General features: G+C 42.6%; 1 protein-coding gene across 1 annotated transcript; it reads right to left on the reverse strand.

The window, feature by feature from the left end:
- Nucleotides 1-639: 639 nt before the first annotated feature.
- ISOC1 (isochorismatase domain containing 1) lies at nt 640-16261 on the reverse strand. The gene is made up of 5 exons (XM_006727870.3): nt 15926-16261; nt 6971-7090; nt 6662-6865; nt 4918-5034; nt 640-886 (listed from the first exon to the last, which is right to left on the reverse strand). Exons 1-5 carry the CDS (start codon nt 16226-16228, stop codon nt 740-742), a joined length of 891 nt encoding a protein of 296 aa, XP_006727933.1. The 5' UTR covers nt 16229-16261; the 3' UTR covers nt 640-739.
- Nucleotides 16262-25479: the final 9218 nt, after the last annotated feature.

Genomic DNA, 25479 nt, shown 5'->3' on the forward strand with positions numbered 1-25479 from the left:
AAGTAGTTGACTGCATTGTGAAGGAAAGGGTAGCATGATCCATAGGCCTGTTTGAAATTCTCACCTAATAATCCTATTTCAATCTACTTGTAAAGTAAAAGCACTGAGTCCATACTACAACAGACATCTTAACAATACTACGGAAGTCAAACCATTACCGGTACTTTTTTTTTTTTTTTTTTTTTTTTTACAGTGCACAATTTAAGAAAACATCACGAGAGTATTCACTTTAAAAAATAATGACCAGTGGCGGGCGCCTGGGTGGCTCAGTTGGTTAAGCGACTGCGTTCGGCTCAGGTCATGATCCTGGAGTCCCGGGATCGAGTCCCGCATCGGGCTCCCTGCTCGGCGGGGAGTCTGCTTCTCCCTCTGACCCTCCCCCCTCTCATGTGCTCTCTCTCATTCTCTCTCTCTCAAATAAATAAAATCTTTAAAAAAAAAAAAAAAATGACCAGTGGATACAGTATACACAAAACAGACACCTCCATTGTAATTTTTTTTAATAAATAAAAGCACATTAACAAAAAAAAAAGAAGAAGATAGGCAGCACCTGAAGCCTTTGACATTTGTAACTAAATGCTGGCACCCAAATGGTCTAACTGGTTATGTTTGACTAAGAGGCGCAAAAAAGGAGCCAAGTTTTGACTTTAACATTTTAATTCTAGTAGAGACAAGAGCTAGTGTGGGCTTACAGTCCTGTCACCTGATGGTGAATACCATACCAGTCCTTCAAATGTCCTTATACTTTGGAAAGCAGGCCTGACTCTGGAGCACACGCCTTAATTAAATTCTGAATTTCCTTGAATTTTGGATGGTCTTTATCTGCCACCAGCTGTAGCAGAACAGCCTCACTCGTGGTCACTATGATCCCGGTTCGAGCAAGACGCTTAAAAAAAAAAAAAAAAAAAAGGACAAATCAAGAAATGAGCATGACAAGGAACACTGTATTACAACAGCAAAAGCTATGGCGGGTCACAATAATTAGTGTCTTCTATTAAAACCATGGTCCAATCACTTCTTAGCCTTGTGGCTAAGATCATGCGTAAAAACCATGGTCCTTAGCCAGACCATCAAATCCAGTGATGGGGACAGATTTCAAACTAGTCACACAACAAACCGATTATGATTATTCTCGATATCAGTAATACAGACTAGAAATAAGCAAAAGAAAACATGAAGCTAATATTATGACTTCTAAGTGCCAGGGACAGAAGGGAAATCAAGACTATGAGCGTAAAACAATGATCTTTGATTTCCTTTTTCTGTCTCCAAACATCTGACATACATCTGATATACAGCGATGTGTGTCCTTCTCCTAAGTAAGAAATGACTGGTGGTAGGAAAGCCTCAGGCAACATGTGCGAATGTGCCCCTGGGCTGATAACAGACCCACCAGCACTGCCACGACCATAAACTTCAGAATCACGAAACAAGAGCATAAAATTTAAAGTTTCGCTGACAGGTCAAAGAAGGTCCTTGCCAAATCGCCCCAGTGGAATTGTAATAGAGAAGCAAGGACAGAAGTCTCAAGGAGGGAAGGATGGAGAGAGGAGGGCAAAGAAGACAAAGTCGAGAACAAGCAGGAGAGGGACAGAGAAGGGAATGAGAGAGAATTCTGGAGTCAGAGATGTCTTCTCTGGCTGTCTCTATTATCAGAAACCATAGGGAAAAACCTGGCCAACTGCTGTCCCAAGAACCATCAGCTCTAAGAACCATGGAAGACAGGTGGTTAAACACAATTCCTAGGCAGGTCAGAGGAAAAGACCCGGAGCAGTCATTCCTCATGAAGGAGTCAGGACAAGAGCCAGGACATCCTCGTAGAGTGAAGGTGAAGCCTTCGGACACTTGCGGATGCGCAGGCCCAACCTTCCCACTGGCAGAGCAAACTCTCCCTTTTTGTCCCCAAGCACGCAGGAGGGAGAAGCCAGAGCCCACTTCTTGGGAAGCCAGCGTGGACCTCAGCCCAGCAGAACGTGCAGAAGAGCATGCAGAGCAGCTGACCAGAACGCTCAAGCAGGATTACGCAGGAAAGAGGGAGAAAAAAACCCAAGCGTGCTGGTACCCTTTATGTTGGGGACAAATACCCGAAAGTGAGTTTTCTAAAGACTTCTGGAAACTAAAGTCCTCCTTTTAGTCCACTTCTGACGATCCTATCAAAACCTTTAGAAATCTCCAGGACCGTGTGCTTCCCTCCCAGAGAAGAGCAGGGGGCAAATGTAAGACTAGCTGCAGCTCAGCCGTGTCAGGTGTCAAACGCGGCTCCCACGCTCACCAGCTGGAGGCCCGGCCCGGCCTCCTTCCCCGCCCGCGGTTCAATCGGGGGACTCTCAATGATTCACTCTGATTCTCAATCACACACTTGCAGTGTCTGTGAAAGTGCCTGATATGTGCAAAAGTGCCAACAGAGGTCAGTTCTCGCTCATCTTTCTAGGTCCTTTGTGAGGCAGGAAGGACAGAGAACTGTTCCCAGGTCTAAGGAAGAAAGCTGATGACCCCCAAAACACCAGCTTTTCCCAGTGCTCCGCTGACCACAGTCTGGTTGACTCCAGGCCAACACTCCTTGGTGAGGCTGAGAGTTGGGTCACCGGGGCAGAGGGAGGCTGGGATGCTCGAGGCACAGAGACACATCTTAGTCAACTGACACCAGGGCAGCATTCCGTAGCTTCAAGACGGAGATATGGCCAAGGTTGACTGGATTAAAAAAAAAAAAAAAATCAAGCCAAAACCCTGTGTAAGCAGAAGGCGTGGCTCAGCAACATGCAAAGTTTTCCAAACAGCCTCCCGGACCTTCCCATGGTGCCTGCCAACCCCAAACTGAAAGGTGACCGGGCAGAAAGAGAAAAGCAACAGCTTCTGTAGACACGGGCAGGTCTGTGCACACTCACGTGCGCTATTAGGACACCTACAGCCCTGCTCCCAAACTCTGTTTCTCTCCTGGCTGAAAATGAGGTGAAAACTTCAAACAGCGGCTCTTTAATGCACACAGGTAGAGGGCTTCGTCAGCTTCCCAAGTCCATCCCCTACGCTCACAAAACCAGTCCAGCAAGGCCAAAGGCAAAGTTACTCTGACCCACAAACCTCAAAATGCAAGGGCACAAAGCCACGAGGCTTTCAGAGAGGGCAAAGGGGGGAAAAAAACCTAAACCCAGTAAATTTCCAATCAACATGAACACCCCCCGCGCCCCCACAAGTCCAAGGGTATCAAGCTCCAGAGAGGGTTTCATTCTATTTTATTCTACATTTACTCTACAATTACTAGTTGGAAAAAACAATGCCTGACAAATGGTCGGTGCTCAAAATATTCTGTTGAAGAAAGCACATGCCACAAATGCCAGCATTGAAGTTTCAGTAATAGTAACTATAAATCTTATTAGTGTAATAATCTCAACAGGCAATACGGGTAGTCTCAGGAATTCCGTGAGTAGCTATGTTCTAAAGTAGTCCCTGTTCCTTTAGAACATAGGAACAGGGAAGGCGAGCTGGCCGGATTGCTCTTTAACTTTCAAAGTCCTACAGTAAGAGAAAAAAAAACCTAACCTTTCTCCCAATAACTCAGGTACAGACTACAACACCTCCATCGAAAATTAAGACCTGCGTTCAAACCCGTGTTATCCCTCCAGGGTCTGGACTCCTAATCACTGAGGTCAGACTACTTCTCAAAGAGTGTCAGACGGTGAAGAGGTTCACCATGTTTTTATTCCCACTCTTAGGAGAAGACAGAAGTGCCAACCATCATAATTTTTTGTAATAAATGCCATAATAAAGACATGTCTCAAAAACTGATTTGATTGGAGGACAAAAAGTCCTTGCAATTTCTTTATAAGCAAGATTATTGTTACTTTTGGATGTTTTTAGTTTTCCACTTCCATGGAAACACTGTAAGTTCTGGAGCTCAGCCTTCCTAGAGAAGGGACGGCCAACCAGGGCCTTAAAGAAACTGCTGCTGCCAAGCCCCGACTTGCTTCCGCATCGGCCCTCTGCACTGACTTTGCTCCTTCCTGGCCTCTGACGCTCTCATGTGCTCTACCTCAATGCCCCTGGGAACGCTCTCAGCTAACGCGATGACTTTGCAGTCCAACAGAGAAAGTGGTTCATAGGCCAGCTTGGGCCAGAACACCGGAGGATCTCAACAACGACGACAAAAATATCTGTATCTCCCATTCTCAGTAAAAATCATCAGTTAAAGAACATGCCAACTCAATCCACATGGACATGACTCTAAAATTATTACAGAACTAGAATTAAATGTCAGAGAGACAACAATCCACAATATGGAGTGACCTGTTTCAAAGGATTACGTGGTAGTTTGCTTTTCAACAGTCTTGGAAGAGAAAACGCTTATGAAAGAGTACTGTTAAGCAACACTGACAAAACATCTCTGATTCCCTGACCGTGGTCCACCCTGACCCTCTGGGGCAGACAGCCAAGAAACACTGTGTGTGAGTGGCGTCCACGGGCAGCGACACACCTCCCATGCCCAGAAATTCAAGTCCGAGGAAACCCAACAGAGGCTGAACCAGGCTTAGGCCCACCATGCCCTAGGGCTGGGCTGAGTTCAACCTCGGTGGGCTGTTTCTGATTTGCAAATCTCTCAATGAGGCAGATTAAGCTTACCAGAATGCCTCTTACAAGTTCATGCATCAAACTATAGCAAAGTTATGAGGAAAGATGTACAAGAGCTTTTGGTGTCACCAGAAACCTAGATCTGAGGAGACAGAGGATATGAAACAAGATTTAGTGGCAAGACCTCAAAGGGCGGTCAGCGCACCATCAAGACTCTGGAAGTCGATGAGTCTGATGTTGTTAGAAGAAACTAAAATTGAAGATGTCACTCTTTCATTGCTATGAAGTATTCATGATTCTTCGAATTAATTGGGAAACGTTGATAAATTATTTATTTTCAAGCAGGACAATTACCTCAAGAGCAAACATCCGATCCATCATGCTTCTCGATGAGGTGGCATCAGCAACAATATGAACCTCAATACCTCGGCCAACAAGCTCCAGAGCTGTTTGCTGGATGCACACATGAGTCTAGGAGGAAAATTAAAAATCCTACGTAATAATGCAGTCACACATTTCACAAACGTGCGACAACACGATAAAGCAGGAAAAAGCACTACGGTTCTCATGACCTTGTCCTACATCTGGTTTGCCTCTAACTTGCTAGGTGATCTTGAAAATAAACAGCACCTCAGGCTTTGGTTTCCTCACTGTAAAGTCAGAAATTGCATTACCTCACGCTTCCTCACACTAGGATCCTCGAACATATTCTTGGAGCTCCATGAGAATTTTTTTAAAAAGATTTTCATCTGTCATCTGGATGACCTTCCTAGGGCTGGCTACTACCACTCCATTTTGATGCCACTCACGGTTGGTTTATTTCTGAACTCACTCTGAGTGCCTAACACAAAGAATGAGCCAGCAGTACTGTAGACGGAGAAATGAGTAGAAAAACTAAGTTGGTACGAGGTATCCAGTAGTAAAGGTGGGCCAAGTTAAAAATAACAAGTGACAAAGGCAAAAAGTATCCAGTATACAGCACAGACAGATGTATTAGAGAGATTCCATCTTTGTAGGTACTAACTTGTAACAATTCATTAGCAGAGAATACAGAGCAAAACCACGCCCGACAAGAGCTCCGTTATATAAGCAATGAAAGCACATTTCAATAATACCAGGATGCCAACCTTATGTGCATGTGACGAGTGAGCTTTGGAGAATTATCAACTGACATGCCATTAAAATTGGCACTGGAGGAGTGTTCAAAGATGATTTTGATTAGGCGTGAGGTCTAATAATGATGAATGAGCAAAAAAAGTGCCCAAGTCAGTGACAATATTTGGCAGGACATATTTACATAAACAGGCTTCCTCTATATTATCATTATTGAAGTCAAGATACAAAAATATTTAATGCACACCTAAACCTAAGGCTGCATCTTTCTACTCTTAAAACCTACTGTATAAAACCTACCATCATAGGTATATTAAATTAATACTATTTGGATTTCATTGTATTTATGATTTTTTCCATAATTCTTAAATGTAATTCAATAGCTGTTTAAATGCTATGAATAAATACATATATCTTGTTTATACATATGCAAAAAAAGAGATCAACAAAAATCATTTTAATCAGCATGAGGAATCCATGAGTATTTTTTAAAAAGATATGTCAGTGATTTAAGCATAAAGGACAATGAACTACATGACTTCTAAGGTTTTTCTACAGCAAAAATATGACCAAGGTGAAATCCTACAACACATAAATAAAAATAACGCCTCTGATGAAAATGTGCCCCAAAAGTAGTAGTTAAAAGCAAAGGCCCAAGAATTGATCAGCCTAGATTCAAATCCAACTCCATCCCTTAACCAGCTACATGCCTCAAGCAAATTGTACAGCATGTGTGTTTTAGTTTCCTCATCTGTAACAGGGGGAGACCAAAAGTACTTCATTGGCTCAGAAAGTCACTGGGAGTGTTAAATGAATGAAGAGATACAGATCACTGCCATGCAAAGAGTCAACACTCAATAAAGGGTGGATGTTTTTCATCATTACTATCACGTACCACCTAGTCTATATATAAAATTGCACTGTCGAAATAACCAAGTTCTTCTACAAATGATATTGTATCCCAAACATAACAATAGGCACTTACTTCTACTCCAAATAATACAACACTCCGGACTCCAGGAATCTCGGCTAACGCTGCTTCTACTTCTGGTACTACCATTGAAAACTTGGTCTTTGGAAGGACAAGTTTTACACCTGTTAGATCAATTTCTTGAACGGTGCTTCCAAGACCTTTAGGGTACTGTTCTGTTACAATAACTGGAATTCCTAACATTCGGGCCCCTTGTAACTGGAAAAAACAAAAACCAAAGATAATTAGCAATATACATATCTGTAAATATATACATGTATACTATGCTTCAGGAAATTGGAAAAAATAAACAAGCAAACATACCAATCTTTGTCCCACACTAATAATATCTCCGAAATATTTGATGGCTGGTCTGAATCGTTCCTGCATATCACAGCAGAAAAACACAGTGCTTGAAGGTGTAAGATTTCCCAGGGTGGTGAGCTGAGGAGAAAAGAAAAAAGAATGATTTAGCACTCGTTATACAACGACATTTATTTTCAGTGGAGGTCAATAAAGGAGAAAAGTGTTCCTACTGTTTGACCCAGTAAGCCAATTTCTACAACTATTATCCAAAAGAAGAGATCTGAATTACAGGAAAAAAAAAAAAAAAAATTATCCACAAAGATGTTGACTGAATTGCTTTTAATAGTGAAAATGAGAAATAAACCAAGGACCAACAATACAGAAATGATTTCACAAATTTTAACACAGTCCCATGATAAAACATTGTTTTAGAGAACTAAAATAACATATGAAAATAAGTGTTCAAAATATTTGAACCACCTATGAAGAAATACTCATGATATAATGTTAATTTTAAAAAGAGAGCACAGTTCAACAGTATCTCAATCATGTAAAAATATAAATAGAAGGGAGAAGCAAATATATGAAAGTATTAACAAGTAGTTACACAGTTACGGGTGCTGGTAATATTTTTTCTTTATACGTTTCTTACCTTCTCCAAATGCTACTTAAAAACCCTCCCAAATGTTATTTAAAAATATGCATTGCTTTTAATTAGAAAAAAATGTTACAATAGTAAACAACTAAGTTTGATGATGGCACTGCTTACAAGTACGAAAAGTAATCCTGAAAATAATCTGTAGCAGAGACTATGGAACATAAAACTGAAAAAACAGAAACAAATCCAGAATCGCTCTGTCATCAAGACAGAAATATTAAGATGCTGTTCTCAGGAATAACTTCTCTCAGAGTTCAAAAAAGAAATGCAATGAAATGATGCCAGGCACATCACCACTGTTCAATGGACAGACATAAACTGGACACCTGCATTCTTCAACATATTCATCACCATCAGGAAATTAATGAATTAAGGTTAAAAACAGGCATTAGATTACCCAGCTTTAATTAATTGCCAGAGTCGCTCTACAGGAACAACTTGGGCCCAGTATGAATCTACAAAAGAAGTGAAAACCACTGGTGAATGTTAAGAATTTCATGTCACTCATGGATTCTTAAAGGTCCATGATGCTTTTCTTCTTACCTTCTCAAATTTCAGAAAGCACTGTAGAGGAAGCAGTCCAGTCCTGAATGAACCCACGCCCCTCCTCTTACTAGCGAGCCCTTAGATCTCCCCCCTAACTTTCCCATTTTGCCCTAAAACCACCCATGGATAATAGCTGTTAATAATTTTCTAGAGAAACCTGTGTCCCAATTACATGGTGGTGGCTTCCCCACCAGCCTGGCCCTAGACCCTCCCTACAGACCCTACCACTGAGGGCTACTCTCAGGAAACAGTCACCACAGAAATTAAGTGAATCATTAAAAGGAATCTTTTATCCTTCCAGTGAGTTTGTACTTTCTTATCTAGGTGCTCTGGTACCCATCTCCCTTCGGTGTGAACTCTACAGACCAAGTTCATGGCAGAATGGGAGTGCCATCTGTAATTCTAACACTATGCATAGGGTTTCCCTACTTTGCCAATAAAGTATGATTAAAATAAATATTCAAGCATCTTAAATTATATATTCTATCTTTAACTGTTTGCTCCCTTAAATTTTTAATGCAAGTGTCATTTTCCAAAACAGTGAGCATGTATATATAAGTACCTAGGACACAATTTTTAAAACCAATCACTATTTATAAATAGGTATTTTAAATTCTCAGTAAAAATTAAATTTTGGATCAAAGGGCTCAAAGTCTAAGTGGGTCCCTAGACACCTACAATGTGTTTAGGGCACATGATGGAATGTGGTTTACCTGCAACTGGTCAGTTTCAAATTAGAGCAATGCAACTCAGCCATTCTCGTCATTCCACAGCAGTGAGAGCAGTAAGCAGGCCAAGTAAACCAAAGTAAGTGTGCCGGATGGCCAACCATTATCATACTTAGGGCTCATAGCTGCTTTATCTCCAGCTTGCAGATCTCATCTCAGATAATGGACGAACTCAGTATGCATTCCTAACAAGTTTAGTCGTCCTGACCCTAAATTCACAGAAGGTTATAAACAGCAAATCAGAACGGAAGCTGCTGGAGATAGGCAAACTGGTATCGGTAAGAAATGATAGATGACAGAGACAAGATTCAAAATACACTAAAAGATCAAAACTCAATTAGTTCCACATCTAGACTTCTAGTGGAGAAGTATGTATATAACTTATAAATTGGGACATTTTAGCACACTCAATAAGAAAATGTTAAATTATATAATACTTCAGGACCACGATATTGAAGTGGCCAAAATATTTACTACTGGGATACTTAAAGGAATAAAGCCTTACCTACCCAGAAACCCTAAATATTCATAGTTGTGGTCTCCTGGGGTTTCTGTTCCTACCTCCTTTCAGCTGTGAGGTCTCCTGTACTGGGCAGGGGGCCACATCAGATATATGTCATAGTAGACACAGACTGAGGACGTCAGAAAATGCTGCCATAAAATCCTCAGCACCTTGCAAAACGCTTTTAGTACAGGAACTCATCTATTAACCTTCAGCAAACAGAAACGACAGAGATAATGTGACAAGGCATGTTTTTGTGCAGAGATGACTGGTTATAATTTAGTGAATCAAAAATGCCCAGATATCCTCCTCTCTGTAAGGCAGAGTCCAACTCCTGACATCCCCTTGGAGGTGGCATGAAGTAATTTGCTTCCTCAAAGTAGAATATAGGGGGGTCAGGTGACTATTGACAGTGGAAAAACCTGGCAGACACTGCCTCAGCCAGGTGATCAAAACCGAGATAATCAGTGATGCCACATTGATAGCGTACCGTCTTGAAAAAATGTGATGAGAACGACCTTCACGATCTGCCTCTCAAAATCCCACAACCCCATTTGAAGCATGAGAAAAACATCAGATAAACCAAAACCGAGGTACATTCTACCAAAATATCTGACCAATACTCGTCAAAACCATCATGTCATCAAAAACAATACAAATCTGAAAAACTGTCATTGCCCAGGGGAGCCTAGGAAGACATGACAACTAGACATAATTAGCATCCAAGAATGGATTGTAGAAGAGAAAAATGGCACTCGGGAAAAACTGGTGTAATGTGAATACAGTGTAGAGCTCAGAGAATCATACGTACCAATGCTGGTTCCTTGGCTGTGACCAGCATTGTGCCCAGTAATGTAAGATGTTAGTCAGGGGGGGAAACTAGGTACAAGTATCCAGGATCTCTCTGAGCGATCTCTGCAACTTTGCTGTAAGTCTAACACTACGCTAAAACTAAAAGCTTATTTTTTTTTTTAAAGAAAACAACAAAAAAAGTATCCCTACGCTATGGTAGTTGGGGAAAGAAAATGCTACTTTATGAATAACCTGCATAATTGATAAGCCAAAAAGAAGGCTTTGAGGCTACAATAAAAAGGAGAAAAAACAAAACAAAAAAACAACCCTGAAAAACTCTCACCATGTCCCGCCAACTCGCCCCCAAGTCCACATGAATTCAAGTAAGTTATTAAATTACACCCTGAGTCTAAAATCCGGAGACTTTTTTTTTTTTTTTAAAGATTTTATTTATTTATTTGACAGAGAGATACAGCGAGCAAGAGAGAACAGTGGGAAAGGGAGAAGCAGGCTTCCCACCGAGCAGAGAGCCTGATGCAGGGCTCGATCCTAGGGCCCCGGGATCATGACCTGAGCCAAAGGCAGACGCTTAATGACTGAACCACCCAGGCGCCCCAAATCCGGAGACTTCTTAATTTCAGTCATGAATTTCTCTTAAACCCAAACCTTGTAGATAACTAAAAATGCTGCTCAGACACATGCTCTAACTGCAAGATAACAAATTAAAAGTACACTTGACCAAATGCCGTCACAAGTAAAAAACAGCAATTACAGATCATTGCATATTCAAGAAACATGAAAAAAATCACATATAAAAATATGTGTGTGCATACACACTTTCATATACCTATGTATCTACAAACATCTCTATACATACACACACATAGATAATACATATTTCAATAAACCTATTTAAATACAAAAAACTGATCAGAGCCAACAGCCTCCTCAAGCAAGAGTTTCAGAGATCAATTTCAAGTATAAATTTTTGTCCACTTTCTTAAGAAATGTCATAGCTGGAATCTGACCTTAAATTTCACAGTCAAAAGACTTTTCACCCCCAAGTCCCATTATTATGGTTATCATGACAGTATTCCCCTTTCTTCACTACCACCTATGTTCTGACCATTTTCTAACAGTGGCTGTCCATCTGCAAGGAACGTGTCCCTCCTCTGCTAAGTGTCCCTGGTTACTCAGGACGGGCACATACAAGGAGGCTGACCTTGCTCAGTGATGCTCTTTCCGTGCCCCAGTTCTGTTCTTCCATAAAAGCAATTCACGGTGAGTGTTACATGTTGAATTCTGTTCCCCAAAATCCATATGTTGAATTCCTAACCCCCCGGACCTCAGAAAGTGACCTTATTTGGAAACAGAATCATTGAAAAATAATTAGTCAAGATGAGGTCACACTAGGGCAGGGTTGAGTGCCGATACCAACATGACTAGCATCCTTATAAAAAGAGGCAATTTGGACAGAGAAGGCCTTGGGAACATGAAGGCAGCGATGAAGGTGATGGGTTTATACGCCAAGCAATGCCAAAGATCGCCAGCAAACCACCAAGAGCCAGGAAAGCTACAGCAAGGCCTTGCTCCAACATGGACTCCCTTAAAACAGAGTTTTATGACGTGATTCCCCTGGGGTTACAAGGCTCCCTACACAGCAGAGCTGTGGGCGTTAGACTCTGAGACCAAATCTCAATTTCCCTAAATTCAATTACATGAAATCAGACAAATCATTTACATTTTCAAACAGCAGTGTCTCAATCTGTAACAAAGCAACAAAACAGTATCCACCTCAGAGGGCTACTTCAAGGTTTCAATGGGCTTCATGTAATCAATCAATAAATTCATAGTTCCCACGCTCAAACACAGCTTATTTACAGGTAGCCTCCACAAGGGGAAAAAAGCATACAGTGCAGTAATCTAAAATGTTAAATTTTTTGGAAGTTACACACACACATACACACACACACACACACAAAATCCCATCAAACCAATGGGGGAGAGACCAACCACATCCCTCATGATCCAGATGTTTCCTCTCAGTGCCCTGACACTGTTCACCTCCCAGAGATCTGTCCCGCCTGCTTCTACTGTTTCTGAGCATTACCATCTATCTGCTCCTCCTACGTGCTCCCACAGTAAAGGTTTCATAATCAGAAATCACCACCTTCAAACCAGCGAGCCCAAGGGGGGACAGATTCCTTTTCTTCTTCTTCCCAAACCCTGTCTTCTCTCCCTTCCCACCATGAACTCTGGGGTCTCTTCTGGCTAGTAAATGTCATGCCCTCTGTTAAAAATAATAACAGTAGTAATAAACCTCTAAGAAAGTGAAGGTGCTGGAGCCAAATCCCTTCCCAATTAACCATCTCAGGAAAGGTCAAAATAACGTTCCCAGGGAAGTCCTTATCTCCCGCCCCACACGAAGCCGCCAGAGCCTTCCCTCCTCCGTACGGAGGCAAAATGGCCTCATTGGCATCCTCCTCCTCATGTCCACCTCTTCCTCTCTTCTGTTCGGGCTCTGCCTTCCATGGTGACAAGCTGGAAAATACGCTGGTGGTGGTAGGATATCAAATGTACAGGAGTTTCCAGGGTTGAATGCTTCCGTTAGTAAAAACTTGGGAAATGCCTTTGGAAAAATTAAAACTTGTAAGTTATAAAAATGACCCAAATGCCCACCGTTTAATCCTCTCATTTACCTTTCTTCCTCCGCGTCTCAAAACGCCTCAGACTTCAAGCATTCTGACAAAGCCGAAGACACATAAAACATGAGCTGTCTTCAGCTACCTGAGCTGTCAGCAGACGCTCAGTCACTGTGACAGATGACTTCAGAGAAGGCGACACTCCAAAGTCCCATACTGACACCGAGGGTCTCAACGATCGGTCCCCACAGAACCGCTAACCCACCACAGGTGCACAAGTATGGCACAGGAAACCACCGCGTTTTACAAGGTCAAGGTCATAGCAGTAACAGAACAAACATGAAAAGAAAGTCACTCCCCTATGTAAATTAAGAATATACTCTAGAATATACGGTATGTGAGCCAGGGCCCTAGAGGCTCTAAGCTCTATGGTCAAGGAAATAACAAGTTATATTATTTAAGCAGTGGACTACATGGGGCCAAACTTATGCTCTCTGTCCCTGCCTCTGGGAGAAAGGGCCTATCGTGCCCCAGGAACACGGCTCACTGATGGGCCATCTTGAGCCTTCCTAAGTGACAGGCATTGATTCCAAAGGACAGTGAACACCAGCCAAACAAATAATATTACAAGCTCAAGTTTGTGGCCTGTCCTCTATTCTGCTTGATATTTTCATTAAGCATGAAGAGAGAAGATGAATGCTATAGTCAGCTACGAGGGAGGACTTGATGCCCCACCATTACCAGAGAACCTTGGGCAAATTTCCTCTATGTTCCGCTCTTTTGCAAAATGAGAGTTAGGTTATCAGGTAAGGAACAAGAATGGGGTCTTATCCATGTTTGGATTCATCGTGCCAGGCACTTAAAGCTGCCACTCAAATGTTCTTGTGATGAACTCTATGGTCTCATTTAGCTATAAAATGTCCATGTCTCTAGGATCATACAGCTAGGTTCCAAAAACGTGTAATAAAACGTTCATGAAAAGAACTATCTTCCCTTTCACTTCTGAGTATATACACACATAAGGATACATGTGTCTATATATATATAGACACATATATACATACAAATAGGTATCAGCATAGCTTTACGGATATATATGGAGTGTGTGTAGCCTTCCACATTTATTTTATGGCTGGAGGAGGCAGCGGGCCGAAGAAGTCATAGTATTATGATTACTAAAAGGAGATAATATAAAGAAAAATATTGTTAAAAACTTTAAAATATTTAAAGTATTATATAACAGACTCTTAAGAACTCTTGGGCTATTTAGTGGGCTATAAATAACATTTTTAAAAAGATGGAACAGAGTTGTGCTATTATGATAATTATTTTAAACATCAGCACCAAAAAAATTTTATCTCCTATACCAAGCAAAAGCCACAAGTCACCTGAATTATAAAATGGCTTTTGAGAATGTACAGGACATTTCAGGTATACACATATACATCATTAATTTCCAGAATGTTTCATTAAAAAGAGTTGGCAGACCTAGGCCTTGAATGTTTCAAAATAAATAAATCTGAACTTTGGGGGGTTAAAACAGACTTAGAAATGTGGGGTGCGGGGGTAGCTAGTTTGACAACATCTTACTAGGTATAGCCCACCCTCCCTCCCAACCACTACAGGAAATGCATCACAAAGAAGTCTGCATCTTCAGTTCAGCTCCAGACCTCCTCAGTTAGAATTTGGATTCTGGCCTTTATTAATGGATTTGTCAAAGGTGCATCCAACTTCTTGGGTATTTTGGCAACAATAACCTAAATACACTGGCAAGGAAGGCTGCAGAGAGGTGTCAGCCATGAAAACTCTTGAAGACATAAAAATGGGGGGCTAGTAAACACCTACCCACCACAATTCTCACAATTCTCTGTCTGGAAAACAGGGCAAATCTGGGGTATCAGAGATCACCCCTCTAGAATCCCCACACAGGTAAACAGTGGAATCTCATAACCTTTGTCCTCTGAACACAGGAAATTTATCCAGGTAAAAGTATCTGTTTTGGAAGCTTCTGGCATGGGTGCTGGGGTGATAAGAAACAAAACCAATTCTGCAGCTAGCTGACTACAGCTAGGGGAAAAAAAAAAAATCTAGAGAATAATCTTAAGAATATGACACGCAAAAACAAAAAAAGATAAATATGACACTTGAATATTAAAATGCCTCCTAAGCCTGATTCCCAAATTTCAGTTTGGTCTTCCGAAGAAATGGCTTATCAGTTTCTCAACGAAAGAAAAATTGATAGTGTAGTACCTAAAATATACCTTATGTCCTCGCTTTTCAAAAATAAAAATCCTCCAGTGAAGCCTCTGAGCGTAAAAAGGACAAGAGACAGGCTCGCATAGTTATTAGTGCATGACTTCAAAAAAAAAAATATCTAAAAGCTATAAAAATAATCCTCAGGTGCAACAACTTTCTCAACCAGCACCATCGGAAAATCCTGGTGGAGCGAAAGTTGGGTAATTAACAAGGTATTACAGTCCTGGAGTCAAATGACTTTTTCAACGAAGGCGACGCATATATCATCAACAGATTCAGTAACCAGTTACCAGGACGAGAAAACGCACTTAAGGTTAGGGGAGGCTTAAGCTCCAGGAACTGTAAGCTGAGGAGAGGAGCCGGGAAAGGTCTGACTCCTGAAGTTTGTGTTTCCGCAAGTGGTAAACACAACTCCGGGTAACAAACCCTTAGGCCAACACTCCGCGTCAACTCTTTACCCCATTCGGCAGCACTCCCACAGAAAATCACAGTTAGTACCGCACAGCCCTTGGGTTACGCAGGCGGCTGGACTTGCTCCTGGCACACAAAGCGGATGCGGGCGGTCGAGGACCACACACGTGGGGGCGTTCGCGCCTGCCCGGACGCGCTGGGAGGCCCACGCCCCCGCTTCGGGCGAGGACAGCTGGTGACCGTCACCTTCGGACTGGCCCATTCTCTGGGCCGTCCCCAAGGACTGCAATCGCGGCGCAGCCCTTCCAAGCCAGCGAGGCGCGCAGGGCCCGGCGCCAGGGCGGCGCGGGGCACCTGAGGAGCGCGGCGGGGGCGGAGACAGGGACGCGCGGGTACCGGGAACGGTGGCTGGGCGCGCGGCCCTCCCGCGGGACCCACCTGGATCTGAAGCGGCACAAGGCGGACTTTGCAGCGCTCGCTCACCGCGAAGCCCTTGGGCAGGTCCACGTACTGGCCCCACTCCTCGGCGAAGAGCTGCACCACGAATTTGCGGTGCATGTCGATCTGGTCGCCGTACAGGCTGAGGAACTTCTGGATGAGCAGCTCGTAGCCCGCGCCGTGCGGCACGGACGAGGGCCGCGCGAAGACCGAGAAGCAGAAGAGCACGGGGACCGTGCCCGACGGCGCCCCCGCGCCGCCGCTATTGGAGAGCGCCGGGACAGCCAGCTCCGCCGCCGCCATGTTCCCCCGAACGTCTGCCAGCTCCGAGGCCAGCGAGGCGCAGACAGGGCCGGCCGCCGCGGCCCCGCCTCCCCGCGCCGCCCTCCCGCTCGGGAAGGCGAAGGGGCGGGCCCTGGTGGCTGCCGCTCGCGCGCCCTTCCCCGCCCCGCAGAGGGCGGACAGCGGCGGAGGGCTGGGCGGTGGGGCCGGGGTGCGCGCGAGCCAGCGCCTGCGCCCGCCGCCGGGACCGCCCCCTCCAACCTGGACCTGTCTGGGCGGCCCCGGGGCGCGCCTAGTGCGCGGGAGAGGTGTGTGCCCCCGCCCCTTCGCCCGCGCTCCGCCCCCCTTCGAAAGAGCGCTGTTCGCTGGGAGTTTACGTAGTGCTTGGGGACCCAGGGCTGCCTGGCTGAATCTGCCGGGACGGGTTACCTGTTGGCCTTGTGCGGAGACAGGCGGGCAGTCCTCTTCGGGGGTGGCAGCAGTAATGTCAAAACCGATAGGTCGGACTGATAGAGACCCTAAGAAGAGCAGCAGAATCTAATGTTTCCTTGGGAGGGTCATCCGAGGCCCCGAATTTCCTATTTTTTCAGTCCCGTGGAATACAGTATCTCTAGGAGTGAATCTGAGATCTTGGCCTCCCTTTATCTCAACCCAATTTCACGGAGAACTTGGATTGGGAATTGCAAAATATAAAGAGGTTTATGAGTAAAAATCGAGACTTTATATTCAAACTGAGTTTTTCTGTTTTTAAGTGAGTAAAAGGTCAAATAAAGTAATCCCCTGCCTTATGAACACCATAAAGCACTAGCTACAATTAACTGGAATTAGAGAAGCATACACTATGAACAAAGTTTCCTTTACATCAGGTCGTGGGTCAAGATAGGCTCACGAGTCTAAACACATTTTAGGTATTGAGCGTTTCCTCTTCTTGGAATGTAATAACTGTTAAGTCAGGGTTTCTCCGCTGGCATTGTTGACATTTGGAAAGCAGACTACTTTTTCATGGGGCGGGGGGGGGGGGGCATCTTGTGTATTTGTAGGATGTTTAGCAGCATCTCTGGCTTCTACCCGATAGATACCAATAGTCCAGGCTCCTCCCTAGTCTTCACAATCAAAAGTGTTTCCAGACATTGCCAAACATCCCCCCAGGGGGCAAATTTGCTCCCAGTTGAGAACTACTGCTTTCAAGTAATGCTAAGACCTCCATTTGGCCTTTATTGCTCACTTGTACCCAAATCACTAAAAATAGTCTGTTTTCTGGTTTCTTTTCAAACTCTGAGAGATTCCATTAAAAACTCTTATTGTCTGAACCCATCAGACCCGAAATGATATTTTTGCAGCTATCACTCCATTGCAAGGTCTTCCCTATGCAGATATAAAAATCTGTGCTAATAAGAGTGACAATCGCAAAGCTCCATTAATGCTCTAGAAAAAAAAAAATAGGGAAAAGATAATTGACAATTAAAAGCTAAGTATGAAAACCAGAGGCCTTTTCAGTAGCATTGAAAAAGTTTTTCAATTCCTGCAGTAGGAAGACAGGGAATGCTGAGGACCAAATATTAAGAGTAGCAGAGCTCCAAAGAGGGTTAAACTCTTAAACAGTGCATATTTTCTATGCCAAGGCCAGAGCCCTGGTTGGAAATGGGACCATGACACAAGAGATGGGGTTGATGATGCCCCAAATCATGAGTCCTCAAATTCCTTAATGACACATTCCTCCATTTTTTTTTAAGACAATGCAGAGGCTTTTCCTCAGCAAGACATGAATTCCCCCAGGATTTTCCCCCCACTTTTTTCTCCTGGTACCTAGGCCCCCTAACATAGCCTTAAGTAACACCGAAACTAGACCACAGATGTGCTGGGGCTCATAAGGAAGGAAAGGGACTATATCCCAAAGCAATAGTAGAATCCAAAGGAAGAGCTGAGAGATTATGTGTGTCACTGGATTATGAGGGTGCATGATCAAAGATGTGGAGCAAAAGTCTACCAGTTAAGAAACACTCTACCAACATACAGGTTTTAACACCCTGGTAAAGCTTCGGAGTGATAGACCGAACACGGTGTGTCTAGGGTAGCCCCTGCACGGGCCATACATTTACATTCTCACCCCAAATCTATGTTAACTGTTTTTCCCTCCGTCGTACTCTGGAGAGACATAAACGGGCTAGACACCCTGCAGAATATCACATTTGTCCACTATATTGATAACATCATGCTAATTAGACAAGATGAACAAAAAGTAACTTTTTGTGGAAGGCCTTGGTAAAACACAAGAACTCCAGAAGAGAGGGAGAACCTCTAAGAAGTTTTAAGGACCCACAACATTAGCAAAATTTTAGGGTCCAGTGCCCTAGGGCATGGCAAGACATCCCCTTCCAAGTACAGGACAAATTACTGCTTCTTGCACTTGCACTTCCCACCATGAAGAAAGAAGCACAGTGCCTAGAAGGCCTCTTCAGATCACAGAGACAGCATATTCCACAACTGAGAATAATATGACTCATTCTGTCTGACATGAAATGTGGCCAGCTTTGAGTGGGGCCCAGCAGTAGAAGTGGTTTTGCAGTAGATCCAGGTAGCAGTGTGAACAGCCCTACCTCCCAGGCCATATAACCCGATAGATCCTATAGTATTGGAAATACCAGTAGTAAAAAGGATGCCATTAGGTTGACGGCAAGCCCTAATGCAAGAACCACAATCCAGACACCATCAGTTTTGGAACACAGTCATGCTATGTGCAGCAGAAATTTCTACTGTTCCGATAGGACATCAAGGAATCATGCACATGGAAAAGCCAACCCTGAGCTGATTTCTTTCAGATCCACCAAGACTTGGGGTTAAAAAGGCCCAGAAGAAATCCACAGAAAGTTGGAAGTGGTACCTACAGGATCAAGAACAAGCAAGACTGGACAGATCAAATGATTAAATGTATCAGCTAGCTTAGACACCCACATTATCCACTACCTCTCCTTCAGGTCACATGGGGGATCCATTATCACTAGTTGACAGAAGCTAAAAAATTTGAGCTTGGTTCACAAACGCATTGGCTTAATATCTTGGTGCAAGCCTTGGAAGACAGGAATGAGAAGAAATTCTCCCCAGGGGCAAAGTTTGGACAGTGATTTGGTTATCTACTTTTCATGGAAAGAGAGGTTACCTGAGCTGGGCCTAAAAAATACACAGAATCATGGACAAAGTTAAATGGCTTAGCAAACCAGTCAGGAACCTGGAAAAAGAACAACTGGAAGATCAGGACCAAGGAGATCTGGGATAGTGACATGAAAATGTTCATATGGGAAGGAGCACCAAGTGTGACAATTTTCATATTGCATGGTAATGCCCACTCAAGAGGATCCACTATAGAAGAGACACTGTACCAGCAGGAATATAACCAGAATATAAAAAGGACTCCTTCTACTCCATGATAACAAGACAAGCCAATTAAAAGGGGAGAAAAGACTTGAACAAGCACTTCATAGAAAAAGATGAACAAATGTCCAAGAAGTACATGAGAAAGTGCTTAACATCACTAGTTGTCAGAAAAACACAAATTAAATCAACATAAAAATTCTATTTCAAACCCACTAAAATAGTTAAAATTAAAAAGACAATAACAACAATATGGAACTAGAGTTTTTATACATTGTAGTGGGTGTGTAAAATGGCACAACCGTTTTAGAAAAATTGACATGGCAAATTTTACATAGTTAAACATGCATCTGTTCTTTACCCACAAAATCTCAGTTGGTAGTTTTTATGCAAGAGACATGAAAACCTACATCCACAAAGACTTATACACAAATATTCATGGAAGCTCCATTTATGATATCCCCAAACTGGAAATAACCCAAATTTCAGTGAGGTTTGATAAACTGTTGGTGATATATTCACACAGTGGAATGCTACAGGAAACAAAAAACAAAGAATATCTCATACACAGAACAATATAGATGAATCCGAAAAAACAAAAACAAACATGAAGCCAGACACAAAAGAGTGTATATTGTATGATTCCATTCAAACGAAGTTCAAAAAGAGATAAAACTAATCTCTGTGATAGAAATCAGAACAATGGTAGCCTATGGGAGGATTGTAAGGATAAGAAAGAATCACAGAATTTTCTGCGTTGTTGGAAATATTCTGCATTTCATTTGCGTTTATTTAATTAGAATCCACCTGCACATTTTACCATATGTAAATTTTTACCCTAAAATAAAAAGTACAATCCAATGTCTTATATTAATTATTTCTCTGATCCTAATTTCTGCCACTCAACCCTCTGCTCCAGCCCCACTGACCTCTTGTCATTCCTCATCCTTTGTACTTGCTATTCTTTCTGCCTGAGAACTATTCTGCTCCCAGATAGCCACGCTATCTGAGTTTTAAACGAGTCTATATGAGTTCCTGCTGCCTCATTGAATGTAGGTCTATGTTCAAATATGAACCTCAAATCAAAGAGGTCCACCCTTATTTTCTTACATAAAATAGATCACTTACTGCGATCACAATCTATATATCCATTTCCTGCTTCACTTTTCTTGTCTTTCTTAACACTTATCCCCATTTGTATATATAGTGACAGCAGAAACTTGTTTCCATTATTTCCTGCTGTATCACAACCCCTAGATCACTGCCTGGCACTTAGTAGGCTCTCCACAAATAGGGTGAAGGACTGTCACAGTGAATATATCTTTAAGCTAACTGTACTGGAAAATCCAAGGTATGCTCAGTCAAAGGTATTATTTAGGTGAATGCTTTGTCTACATTGTAAATTAATCCTGGGACAGCTATGATTAGAGGATTACCGGATTTCTAAGAAGGCTCTAGACAAGATTATCCGACTCCATTCCCATTTTCTAAAAACTTTGTGATAAGAAAAGCAAAGAAAGTCAAGTATCACACAGCTTTTACACCCTTCTTCATGGGGAGTTCTGACAATTTTCTGCAAAGGAAAGGAAGGGTGTCAAGATGTCATTGCATACATAGATGTGATGTGTGTGGTACAGCGAAATGTTGTGAACATCTACCCGATAAATTTAATAACCGGAGGAGACCTTAAGATCATCTACTAGAGACACTCTAGCAGAAACTTATTGCTAGGATTTATTATTATTTTATTATAACATCACCAAAAATCTTACAGTTGATTGCTGGCACATCCAGCTGTGACTATCTCCCATAATGTTAGTCAAACTCATATTAGTATAAAATTCAATTGCTTGAATTCTCATCTATTCAGTCAATGAATACTATACACTTAGGATTCTGTGGTGAACAAGAAAGATAATAAATATTCTTACAGAGCTCCTTGCTGTTCTAGAGCTGACAGTCTGTCTACTGGGGTAGGTAGACAATAAACACATAAACAAATAAATGACCTAAATAACCCTGGGTAGGAAAAAGGCTATGAAGAAAGTATCATAGACCATAGCTGGGAGCGGTAGGATGCAGGATACTCTAAATAACTTGTCTGCAATCTCCTTTCTTGGAAAGCAGCATCTAAGCTGAGATCTGAGCGGTAGGAGAAAGTACCCCAGAGGGAGGAACATGTGCACAGGCTCTGAAAGTGTAACCAGCCTCCTATGTTTGAGGAAGGCTGTGGTTGGAACACAGTGAATTACATGAGACAAGATAACCTGATCAATGGCTATAAGCACATAAAGAATTCGGGTTTATTTTGAGTAAGGTGTTTTAATCAGGGAAATGACATGAACTGATTTATGATTTAATAAAACCTCATCTTAGTACTATGTGGGAAACTGAATGTAGAGGGTCGGAAGCAGAGACAAGGAGACCTGCGTGGTTGGCTGTCAGAGTCCTGCAGGCAAGAGGGAATGGCTGATTGTTCTGCAGCAGTGGTTCTCAGCCAGGGGCGATTCTGCCCCGGGGCGTATTTGGTAATGCCTGGAGACATAAACAGCTGGAGAGAATAGTCAACTATGCCTAATACTGCCCGAGAGATCAAGCAGAATGAGAATGCGCATAGAGAACATGGGGACATCAAGTCTCTTGGTGACTTTGACAAGGGCAGTTCCAGGGGAAGATGGGGTTAATAAGAGCCTGGTTTTATTGAGTTTGAAGAGAAAATTGGTAGTGAGAAATGAGTCCATCAATTCGCTAGATTAAGAGGGACAGGAGTTTAGGAGAATTTCTTTAAGGATAGGAAATGCTAGAGACATTAGATTATCATTTTACACTGGTGAGAATTAAGCAGAAGAAAGGGAGAGGTTTATAATGCTCTAGGAGAGAAGATAATTGAAGGAGCACAGTCCTTGAAAAGTACAGAATCCAGAGCACAGAATGGGGGTTGTGCTTCTTGTGGGAATGGAGATCCTTGTTCTAGTGAGAATAAAAGGCAGAGAATTGGGGTAAACATAGAGGCAGGTTAATAACTGGAATAAGAACATAAGGGAGTCTATTTTCTTTTGCATGATATATAATATTGCATATGACTCTTAAATATCTATTATCCTTATTTCTTGGTATAATTTAGATAGGGATTATTATATTAAAGCCAGTCATAATTTTGGCCTGGTCTGGTATTCCTAACTCTGTCTTTACTTCTTCTCTTTTCAAAGGACATACTTTGGGAGTCACCTATCTATTTCAACACATTCCTTTTACCATGACCATCTTTTGAAGATAGAGAGCTGTTTATAATTTGTTCTATTTTGTATATCAGAACTTCCCTGTATCTCCTCAGGAAGTTTCTGTCCAATGCGGCATCTGGTTCATTTTTCAAAACAGGGGCTCCTGGAGTGGACGGGTAACAGTGAAATCATAAATTTTCCAGAATTTCCATTGTCTCCAAAATTTATCTTAAGGTCTTGAAGTCAGACAACCTAAGACAGTTGAGCCACATGGCTGAAATCACAACCTGCATGGCTTTAGTTTCCCAAAGTTCAGTTATGGCTCCTTTGGAATCCTTAATCACCTTGTTTCCCCTCACACTGCTCTGCTACCTGTGGACAGATGGAGTACTGTGATTTGCCATTCTTGGACAAAAGTTCGTAGAGCCTTTCACGTCGGCATAGCATTTAGCCCCCATCTTCCCTCCTGATAAGCTGAAGGAAGCATCCCTGCTCCTACCAAAGGCTCCCCTTGGGCCCTGGATCCTCCGTCCCTCAGAGACTTCTGTCCTGCAATTATCCCCGACCCTGTTCTATGTGAACAAATTCCTCCCTCTCTCCTGGATCTTTCTCACTGGATATGAGTTAAGTGAGGAGATAATAAATGAACTCTTCTGCTCCTCTTCTTCTAAAAATAGGGTCCTATTTCTCTTGTGTCAATTGAAACACTTCTTGGAAAATGTGACTCCACTTGTCTTTCCATTTATTCCCTAACTCACCCCGCTATGGCTTCTACCTTCCTCTGTCCCCTCAAACTGCTCTTGTCAAGGTCATCAATGAGCTGCTTCTTGCCAGTCTCATGACTATGCCTACCACTAACGACCATGTCTGCACTCTGAACTTATTGGACTTTTCAAGCATATGCAACACGTCTCTCATCACTCTCTGCTTTGTGAAATCTTTTTAGGTGGTAACTGCCATTACTTTATATTCCCCTGGTTTTCCTTCTCACTGACTGCCTTCACCAGGCTTTTTTAAAAATCTTCTTGTTCTCCCATTATCTGACTTCTAAATGTCAGCACACACCAGACATCAGTCTTGAGTCCTCTTTTTTTCCCCTCTCTGCACACTTTCCCTGATTGATCTCATCTCGTTCCTAATCATCATCTATATGTTACAACAATCAAATTTTTATCTCTAGTGCTGATTCCTCCCTGACATTCAGACTTATATGTCAAACTGCCTACGTGGCCCCTCCACTTGATGTCTCCAGAACTTCTCACATACACCATGATTATGATCCGGGTGCTTGGGTGGCTCAGTCAGTTGAGCATCTGACTCTTGATTTCAGCTCAGGTCATGATCTTGGGGTCGTGAGATCAAGCCCCACGTCGGGCTCCATGCTGGGCGTGAAGCCTGCTTAAGATTCTCTCTCCCTCTCTCTCTGCCACTCCCCGCTTGTACACTCTATCAAAAAAAAAAAGAAAAGAAAGAAAGAAAAGAAAATTCAAATACACCATGATCAACACAGAACTCTTAACTTTCATCCTATATATATCTTTCTTCAGAGTCTTCCCTCATCTTAGAAAGTAGAGTCACCTTCCAGTGATCAAGCTAGAAACCTGTGAGTCATTCTGAACTGATCCCCTCCAGCACCACCACATCCATTTTGCCAGCAGAGCCTGTGGCTTCTACCAACCAATTTTGTTCAGGTTGCCACCATCCTTGTCGAAGCACAAGTTTCTCTGATTCAGCTCTTGCCCCTCAGGCCATGCTCCGCACAGCAGAGTGAACTGTTGACAAAGTAAATGAGAACATCTCACTTCTCTGCTTACAACCCCTCATTAGCTCCCAACTAGACTTAAAACAGAAGGAAGTCCATTTCCTTAGCACGGTCTGCTAGGCCTCACAAAGTCTGACTTCTGTTCTAACTCTCTGCTCTCATCTCCTGTCTTCCTATCCTTAACTCCCACCGCTCCAGCGACATCAAACTTTCCCAGAACTTTCCAGCTTCAAAGCCTTGCACTTATTCTGCCTGTAGGATTTTTCCCCAAGATTTCCCCCCTGCAGGGCCTTGCTTCATGAAGGCAGAGATGGCAGCTGCTTTAGTTTATACTTCATTATGCAGCTCGCAATCTTGGGATGCTTTTCAACACATGAGTGTTGCAAGCGAAGCCGACAAGGACGCTTCAGGCTTTTTCCACTCAGGTAATGCATGTCTGGCTTTCCTACATGGCCTCTGCGGCCACTTTACATTGTTGATTCTATCACCTCCATTAAAATTTAAAATCTAGCTGCAATGAAGTTAAGTGATTTCTCATAACCTCCTTTCTGGAGCTAAAACTTGGCAAAAATAGGATTTCTGTAATTATTACTGCTTTATGCTGGCACTTACTTTCACTGGCTGGCTTTTTCCCCAATTTTAGTTTATTAAAAAATTGGACTATCTCCTATTACTTTCTTTTCAGGAATAACCTCTCCAATCCTAATAGGCTACCCCCCAAAATTGTGCTACGGGGCTTTCTCTAAGCCTAGAGAGTAAGGAAAAGAATATCTTGGGCTAAAACAAAAAACCTGATGGGATCTTTTGTGCACATATTTTTTGCATTTTTCCTTAGCCCTATCTAAATCCATTATCTACTCAAACCTCTATGTTTCTGAGTGAATTAGGGCCTTGGTCTTATCTTTTTTTGGATAGCATTT

Source organism: Leptonychotes weddellii, chromosome 7, assembly GCF_054177405.1.
Source record: "Leptonychotes weddellii isolate Sample4059 chromosome 7, ASM5417740v2, whole genome shotgun sequence".
Taxonomy (NCBI): domain Eukaryota; kingdom Metazoa; phylum Chordata; class Mammalia; order Carnivora; family Phocidae; genus Leptonychotes; species Leptonychotes weddellii.

What these genes read in the sequence shown, in the direction of transcription:
- ISOC1 (XM_006727870.3), bottom strand. Translation starts at nt 16,228, where the DNA reads ATGGCGGCGGCGGAGCTGGCTGTCCCGGCGCTCTCCAATAGCGGCGGC. An exon ending in TTAGTGTGGGACAAAGATTG is followed by an intron (nt 6,866 to 6,970) that starts GTATGTTTGCTT and finishes TGTTTTTTCCAG; the next exon opens with TTACAAGGGGCCCGAATGTT. An exon ending in TTGTATTATTTGGAGTAGAA is followed by an intron (nt 5,035 to 6,661) that starts GTAAGTGCCTAT and finishes TTTTCCTCCTAG; the next exon opens with ACTCATGTGTGCATCCAGCA.